At 41.4% G+C, this 9,352-nt stretch overlaps 1 protein-coding gene across 1 annotated transcript in view; it reads right to left on the reverse strand.

Annotated features, from left to right (window-relative positions):
* Positions 1-9,168, reverse strand: part of ipo11 (importin 11) — a 52,232-nt gene extending 43,064 nt beyond the window's left edge. Inside the window, exons 1-6 of the mRNA XM_088376786.1 lie at positions 9,021-9,168; positions 6,305-6,454; positions 5,762-5,862; positions 4,267-4,339; positions 2,082-2,288; positions 323-455 (exon numbers count right to left, since the gene is read on the reverse strand). Of these exons, the coding sequence (XP_088232912.1) occupies positions 323-455; positions 2,082-2,288; positions 4,267-4,339; positions 5,762-5,862; positions 6,305-6,442 (652 nt within the window). The 5' untranslated portion in view covers positions 6,443-6,454; positions 9,021-9,168. The remainder of the gene's footprint in view (positions 1-322; positions 456-2,081; positions 2,289-4,266; positions 4,340-5,761; positions 5,863-6,304; positions 6,455-9,020) is intronic.
* Between the last annotated feature and the right edge of the window lie 184 nt (positions 9,169-9,352).

Here is a 9,352-nt window from a genome sequence, read left to right on the forward strand (position 1 = left end):
AGCCTCCATGGCATGGGTGTCACCCTCAAGGCCGAGGGGCCAAATAGGGCCCGCTACATCATTTTATGTGGCCTACGAAGACAAATTTTGCATCAACTTTGTGTCATTACTAAAATTACAAATTGTAAATTTTAAAAATAGAAATGTTGCTGGCAATTTTTATTACCATTCATCTTTTTAAACTATTTGAAAAAATGTTTACTAGTCTAATTTCAAAACTAGCTATTCATCCCTTTTGAGGACATATTACGGCACCATTTACAACAAAAAAAAGTGTTCCTCGTGTGTGTGGTGCAGGCGTTCACTTTATTGTGCCAACTACCTTTAAGCGACAGCAGTGTTCTCTCCAGCGATGCCATCGCCGCCGTCTCGTCACGGGCACAAATCTGCTGGAGGAAGAGGTCCGTGTGGTGGCTCCACATGGAACAGGCAAAGCTGTAAATGCCCGACGCCAACTGCCGACACGCACACACAAAACAGTCAATCACACACTGCTCAAATCATTCTGGATCAGTGGACACTTTGAACAACACCCCAGTGAGCGCATTGAATGAATCTTCAAGTAACATTCACATAGCAAAATATAATCACACGGCTGGAGAAGTTCCTGCGCTAAAAGTGACTCATAAACAAACAAAGCAGACACAAAAAGACAAGTAGGGAGAAAATAAGGACCTCGAGAGTCGCCACGCTAATTTAAGTCTCAATGAACTGGCTATTTCCCTTACTCCCAAAACATTATTTGGGCTCAAAACCAATTACATTTTCTCCAGGAGAGCATATACTCCAGGAGAACAAAATGGGATGATCAAAGGCAAACAAAAGCACGGTTGGTACCTTTAAACAGTGGGGTAGGTACCTCGTGTGGCTTACTCAGACAATCAGCCAGGGCATGGTAATGAGCTTTGGGTTTTGATTTTCATTCCAATAAAAGTATGTATACATGTGCAATGTGGCGTAGGGCCCGAGCATTGCTGAATACATTCACAGAAAAACCAAGTAGATGCAAAAAAAGGCTCATTAGGGTCGATTCAAACCAAAGCTCCGGGCAACAGTTTCCTCTTCTAATTAAGCTTCTGCCAAGGGAGCGTCGTTTTGTTCTAGTTTGTTACTTTTATTAAATCGTGGTTAACATCTGTTTGTACATTTATGACAATTAAAGATGTTAAAATGTTTATGTAAATGTTTTTTTAATGGTCACAGAACAGTTCGAAGCCAATCAGTGTCACAGAACTTTGAAAGTTTCACAGTTCTGGGGGAAATCCTGACGACACTTCATTATTTAAACATTTTGGCATCTTCAGAATACTTGGTGCTCTGATGCCAATTATTCTCTGTCAACTCCAAGTTGTGCTAAGTAATTGACTTCCAGCATCTACACGAAACAGATCAAAAGGTAAAATGTCCAAAAAGTATACAATCATACATGAAAGGAAGTCAAAGTGTCAAAGATAAAGGTGAGGAAAAACAAGGTTGAAATGAAAATGACTGCAAACACCTTCAGAAGGTGATAACCATGCACATTAAAAATGCAAAGACAGAAATATTCATCAACAAATGAAAGGAGGCTCCAGAGAGAGAAACTGCAAATCCAGCAGCAATCGTGGCATGAGGTAGGTACATGTCGAGGATTCAAGTGTTAAAAAAAAACTAGAAATGTTAGATTAGAAGGATAGGGAGCTGTAGGAAGCTTCCAAAGCTTGGGGAGTACAGCCGTGCTTTGCTTAGTCTTTTTGATCGTTTCTTTGCCCTAACACTATGTTTTACTCTCCAACTCCATATTTTTTTTTGCTTTAATCTTACATTCTTGAAAAGACTTGATGGCATTTAACAGAAAATCTTCAGATCTTCAGAATCAGAGCTTCAACGAAAGGAGCATTACTTTGGATAAGCGCACGAATATATTCATCTCACGTTTGACAGACACACAGCAGCTAAACAGCACCATCTACAGGCAACATCCAACTCTGCGTTGAAAACAAACTTTCAACATTGGCAGCAGGGAGAGGACATGATGAGAAAAAATATTAAACAATTTAAGAGACAGAATCTGTCCACAAATGAGGCCGCTGATGACTTACGTCCTGAAACAGCCGTCTGTCCTGTGCCAGACGTTTGGACGAGAGTGTTTTGGTAACGTGATAGAAGGTGAGCAGCGCTCGGTGCTGCTGCAGGGCATCCTGGCCCTTGACAACGGACTCCAGCAGAATGGGGATGAGCTCTGGCCACTGCCGGGGGCAGTCCAGGCGGGCTACCTTGGCTATCAGCACCGCGATCTGGGTCGCTATCTGTTGGCAAAGCAGACGTGCGCACACACACAGACACACACACGGAAAAGAGAATGACCGCAGGCAAACAGCATGAAACGGCAGAGGAGGGATGTGCCAGTGCATTTAGTTAAAAAAACAATCCTTGGGAGAGATCACTTAAAAACACTTCTGCCAAAATAGTTTGGCGTTTTTAAAACAGAGTTGCACTTCCAAAGTCAAACAATCCATTTTAGGACACCGGTCAAATAATTTCCTGAGATTCTAACATGAATTTTCATCCATAATATATAATATATAATAAAGAAGGTACCTCGGTTCATCATTTCTGCTTCTTGTCTCGTAAACTGACATGCAAGCTAACAGCTAATCAGAGTGATTAATTGTAATGCCGCCGAAAACCGACCCGTGGCTCCCCGACGTGAGCAGATGGCGCTCGCCAAGGACCGGCCAACTTCCCAACTGCTGACGTCAGATTGGTCTAAGAGGCCTTTACTTGCGGGCATTTGTTTACCTTAACCTTGATAAATGCATTCTTTAATTTCAAAAGCACACTAAGCCATTGGGAAATAAAACATCGAGCGGTCAGTCTGGTTTTGGTTAGCAAAAGAGAAGGTGCGACTGCGGAGCAGCGGCGCCATATGGTATTTAAACAGCCTGCCGTATGGACACTAATAGTCCTAATGTTTAAGGATCGCCCTTCAGGGAAAAGCAAGCAGTAGAGAACGGAATGCTAGCTGCCATTCAGGGCCACCTTCCATGTACTGGCAGACCGATACACGCCACCTAACTTCAAAATTATTTTTCTTACACATTCTACAAACCTGTCTTGTTGATTCTAGTCCTTCTTGAAAAAATGTAAGTGTCATGAGCATAATTCTAAGGTGTAACTATAGTGGCATATTTGTTCAGATAATTCTGTACAACTTTAGGGGGTATTCAGGTTATAGGACACGAACATTAAAAAAAAAATTCCCAGCTCGTATCCGCATCTAGAGGCAGCAAGTTGGGTCGTCTTATCTTTCAAATAGCGTCAGGAGGTACTTCAGGCTACACGGCATGTTGGCAAAGAGTGCAAATGACTTCATTCTCATGCCTTTCATCCTGCCAGCTGTGTCCAGTGGACAGCAAGAGAAATCCTGAATGGCTGAGTGCATATTTAGCCTCTCAAAGAGCTCCTCCGTGGTCGCAATCAGAATCGTTGTATTGTTGTCATCTCCAGAAGGTTCGTGGCAACCTGATTTCCACCCGCCCCCCCGCACCCAATTATAGCTTTGATCATGCCACCATAGGTCCAAGCCTTTAGAAAAATCCCTTTTCATGATGATAAACAGTGGCCCACCACTAATGTCATGTTTATTTTTAAAAATCCCCATAAAACAAAAAACACAGTGTAGTGACCAGTTCAGAATGTGAGTGAGTGAGTGAGTGAGTGAGTGAGTGAGTGAGTGAGTGAGTGAGTGAGTGAGTGAGTGAGTGAGTGAGTGAGTGAGTGAGTGAGTGAGTGAGTGAGTGAGTGAGTGAGTGAGTGAGTGAGTGAGTGAGTGAGTGAGTGAGTGAGTGAGTGAGTGAGTGAGTGAGTGAGTGAGTGAGTGAGTGAGTGAATTGGTGTGTGGATGGATGGATGGATGGATGGATGGATGGATGGATGGATGGATGGATGGATGGATGGATGGATGGATGGATGGATGGATGGATGGATGGATGGATGGATGGATGGATGGATGGATGAGTTTGCATTGACATTTTTCTATCTGACTGCATGTTTTAATTCCCACAAGAACCGTGAGAACGGCAAACGTCGGTAAGCCTCGCTTCCTACCTCCGACCTGTGGTCAGCTCAGGCTGATGTAAATGCATGGATGGCAATCAGTGTTCTACATATGGCATGTAGTAATCAAAATTTGATACGGAGGACAGGATTTCTCTTTAAAGGAGCCTACAATCAGGGCAGGGCAGGTGTGATTTCAGCAGGGTAGAGTAGAGTGAAACCACTAACCTGATTGACAGGCTCGTTGAAGTTTGTGATGAGACCAGCACGTAACGTGGTCTTCTCCTCCTCTGATAAAGCGCTGGCAACAGACGCACAGAGAAAACATGTTCAGGCTAGAGGAAGAAATAGCATCTGACAGCGCAAAGAATATGCCGTGTTTTTAATCCCTGAGAGATGCGAGTTGCAAGATGGCAGCCCTTTGCAGAGCTCAGCCTCTGCATTGTGAAGACAGCAAGCCTGCCAAACTCTTGGAAGAATCTTTCGCACTTGATTTGAAATATACACGTCCAAATAGAAATACGAAGACGTCTACTAAGATGCTAGGGGATAAATTCAAATCCTTGTATAGCAATGACACCACCCAGTTGCCAACATTCTGTAAATCCTCTACCTCCATCAAACATCTTATCGCTCACAAAATTGCGCCTGACGCTCTTGCAATTGCTCTTTTGTGCAACGAATTTGCAAAACATACAAAAAAAATTAAGCTGTAGACTTTAGCTGCAGCTGAAGCTTACTGGAGTAGGGGGAGTGCTAGATGATCACGGCGATGCGTCACCGAGCAGTCAGAGCGAGGAGAAGGAGGTACACATGGAGGGTGCGACAATTTACGACGCCTCGGCATGTGCTTAAGTAAAAGAGGATTTACACGCACGCTGGCAATGAGCAAAAGATTCAAATATACATCGGCATTGGGCAACCGGAGGTGAAAAGTGCTGTCGAAAAATCAATGGCTGGATAAAGACGTACAATCAGTTGATTCCGGCGTGCCAGAACAGAATGTGCTCAAAACAATCTCACAAAGGGGGCTGTTAAGACACCATTTTTTTCCGAGTCCGTTGTCAGATACACTTATTAACGCGGTGCAACAGAGTCATAACGTGGCCTGCGCTTCGTACCGTGACACCACATTCATCGCGCCGTATCGCGCTTCAATTCATGGCAATGAGCCCAAAGGTAATCAAATTACATGGTGGCCAAAAAAACCTTACACAGCACTCTAAAAAATGAAAGCGACTTCACTAAACTACCGACAGCTGCAAAACAAACTTGGTCGAAGGGAGGAAGAGGAGACGGTTGAGAAGAAGGAAATAACAGCGGGAAACAAAGTGGCCTAACACAAAGATTGCTGAGGCAGAACCAAAGACCTCGGGCCAGCCGCTGTCCTGTGGATTTATGGAGCAATGCTTCATTCAAATCCAACTAGAGTCATCTCATAAAGTAGCCGAAGACACACGGGGCTCGGTGGAAGCACAGAGGCCACCGGATCAGCATGCATTAAAAAGACAAAAAGCCCGGAATATATAAATAATCAGGGAGGGAAGACACAAGCTGTAGCAGTGAAGACGGTAATAAAGGCACAATACACATAGGAGAGCTGTAACGGGAAAATGGAACCAAAACAAAGATGAACATAAAGCCATAAAACGAGAGAAATAAAGAGAGCGGCAAAGGAGATAACAGCAAGAGAGGCATTAAAAAGTGAAAAACCTGTACTTACTTAGGGGCCACTCTTCTCCAGTATCTGTCAATGCCGTTTTTGAAGTAGAGTACTGCCAGCCATCTCACGTTCACGTCCAGCATATGGTTATTGAAGATGTTCTGAAGCCAAACAAGGAATCAATGGTGGTCCATTCCAAAACGATTTATTTGTGACAGTCCTAATTGAAAGTATTTATACATAAATATGACATCACTCGAGGCAACTATTTTTTTTTTCTAAACAACCGAAAATAAAAAAAATTGTATTCATTAAAATAAATAATAACACGATAAAACCTTATGTGTAACTTATGATGTGCTGACACCCGAGAGAGGTTGAGACTGCTCAGGCGCGCCATGGATAAATAATAATAGTAATGCAACGCAGTCAGCAAGAGCCCCGAGACTTAATCATATACATCACATTTTGCCATTGAGTTTCCATTTGCGGAGTCTCAATGCAGCTCCATAATCACCCCATATTTCCTGCATTTCAAAAATCGTGTGTCGAAAGCAAATGAGCCGTTTAGAAGTATTGAACTCAAATGTAATTCTTGCCCACCAAGAGGACAGAGTAGAAGCCCGGCTGTGTCTCCCATTGTCTGAGCTGCTCCTCGGCGGGCTTCAGCACAGCCGTGTCTTGACTGGTGGCTTGGGTTAACGTCTTCAGCACCACCGAACTGGCACCGTCTATATCCATAGCTGGATATACCTGAAAGGAACACAGACAGAGACGTTTCAATGCTCTTGCTGCGTAAAAGTTCGGACTTTGGTAGACATTTTTATTTTCACTATTTTCACAGGGACCGTTAGAATACTATTTTGTAAAATAATTATGAAAATAACAAAAACTTGAAAAGAAAAGAAAAAAGTAAAAGAAATGTTTCACAACAATTCCCTCTCCATTATTTCCTATGGGAGAAATTGTTTTAAAATTAAATTCAATCGGAAGTCAACATGTCACGGAACAAATTGAATTGCAAAATATTTTGCCCCCATTTTAAGGCAAACCAAGCCATTAACCTCAACATGCACATTGTCTCCATTACTGCTTTCAATGATGTTCAAGGCTCTCCGGTCCACAATCATCTTCACTTAACTTAAGAGACAATGAATGAGTCCGTCACTTTCAATAATGGGACTTTAGTGCCTAATAGTAGGGTAGGTAGGGAGTGATGTCTTTTTTGAAGCATGTGAAAACCTGTGAAAGTTACCAATGCTAGAGGGGTTGCTTTTTTTATTCCCCTGCCTCATTCTGTGAGGAATCTGAAGTCAAGATCAGTTGACAAGCACTTAATTCCAAACATTTAATATTAATGAATATTAACAGGCTGCAATGTTTCAGACCAGCAGAGGATGGAGCACAGTGTGTGGAAAAGAATATTGAGACATGCCTCTTGGTCAATTAATTATTATGAGGCAGGATTACAACTATTAGTTCCACTGGACCTTAATGTGTGATCTTATCGCAACATTCTGGACAATTGTATGCCTCCACTCATGTGGAAACAGTTTGCGTCAAAATTGTTTACTGTTCCACCAGTGGAAGCTGTTCTAGACAAAGAAGTGGCCAGATGCCATTATAATGACCGCTTGTCCCAATACTTTTGTCCATTTGGCGGAGGGTGGCAAGTAGATGAGTTCGCATTGAGCAACACTGCCATCTTCAGGCCAGTAGTTGACATTGAAAGGGATGTTTTGCTGGAATGCTGGAACATTGAGCATCAACAAGTGTCGCATATGAGCGTGCATTAAATAGTAAATTTCTAAATGGGACTATTAAGAGCTACAGGTGATAGAATTTGGCATGATCATTAGCAAGAGTGCTAGCAGTCCTATCTGAAATGACTGTATTTTCATATATTAAGACAATATTGTGTATATTAAGACAATAATGTAAAAAAAATAATAGAATTGAAATAAAAATTAAATAATATTAAATTTGATTGAAAAAAAATCACTGGTGATGGCGTGGTTAACATCGGAAACATTCTCACCATTAATTACATATAAATATTTGTTTTAATTACAAATAACACCTAATAAAGTCTTTAAATACACATCTACATTCCATTTGATTGCATAAAGCCTAATTATTACTAAATTATTACTGTATTATTACTACTATCTATTATTATTAATATTATTATTAATATTATTATTATTATTATTACAATTTTTTTCTCCAATAGTAGGGCAGGTCAGCCTGGAAACACGTTAATTAGGATGCAATGTCATATTCATTACAATTTCATAGACAAACGATACTACTTGTAATCACTTAGTTGGGGGGTTATATTATTCTTCCTAAAGGGGCATAACAGAAAATAATTGAGAAGCACTGTCCCAATGTCTTAACCTTCCTAGAAAAACACAATGTCCCATCACTGGTGAGCTATTTTTAGAACAGGCTCACAGGCTACTCATGTGCTTTATGGGGGTAATTATGAAGTAGCTTTAATTGTGTTTATACATTTTAGGTGAACATAACTGCACGGATGTACATGGACAAAGATCTTGATCATTTTATTTTGTATTTTAAATTATGATGTTAAGAAAACATTAAAGAACAACAACCACCTCCACCAACAACAAATACGACCTCTGTCACAATTTAAGATAGGAAAGCCACTGAAAAAAACTGTATAACAGTTCACATACGACCTGATCATCCAAACCGGACACGGACCAGGTTAGAAAGCCTATCTAGCCTGCACCACTACATGCATTTCAAAGTTACACTTGCACTGTTGTTTATTCCTACATTGCATTGACACATGCAGGTGTCATCCTTTTATGCTGTGCAGCTGTCAAATGTTAGCAACAAGACCACCGCTTGTCAAGCCACAAACGGTGTCCAAGCTTGTTAGCCATGCCATTGGAGATCCCAAATACGGGCCTCTCAGCCCAGCCTACCTAAAACTGACCATTTGGCTTTTCTAATCAAATCACCATACACTAAAATCACGATTAAATCTGATTTACGGTCCGCGATTGACCAGATCGTAGAGTCATGTAATGATTTGCACATAGCGGAGGCTTATTCGCATAGGCATTTTGCAATGGGCCTCTTTTGGTGTCACTCGTTAAGAGAGTAATGACATTTGATCAAAACACACAATATGCGAAAAAGCAAAGCTAACTTTAAGGCTAACAAGGGAGCTAAACTTATTGAATAGCAGATAAGATGAGGGCAATGCACGTTTAGTCACCAATAATGTCTTCATCATCTGAAATCAGCAAACGACAAATTTTCGAGGAAATGCTACGGGACTCACCTAAAAGATTGACTGCAGATGAGAAAACACAGAAGTAGGTAAATTGCAAGTAAAGCTGTGTTTAGTGGTACTCCGGCAGGTAGATGGGGGGACACACGCTTGTTAGAATGGCGCCAGCTCCACAACCCGGCGCGCTTTGATGACGTCAGTGGCCAAGTAACGCTTCAGATGGGTAAACCGATGCATTGATTTAAATTGCGGTTTCCGCTGATAATGAAACTTTGCCGCTTGTATTTTGGCATTGTCCGTAACTAAAATCCTTCTATTTTTCTTTTTTTTTTTTAGAATGAGATATATAAAAAAAGATACTGTTATTTTGGAAGAACGTGCTC

This window comes from Syngnathus floridae, chromosome 5 (genome assembly GCF_059516105.1).
Source record: "Syngnathus floridae isolate MCC-2025c chromosome 5, RoL_Sflo_1.0, whole genome shotgun sequence".
Classification (NCBI taxonomy): domain Eukaryota; kingdom Metazoa; phylum Chordata; class Actinopteri; order Syngnathiformes; family Syngnathidae; genus Syngnathus; species Syngnathus floridae.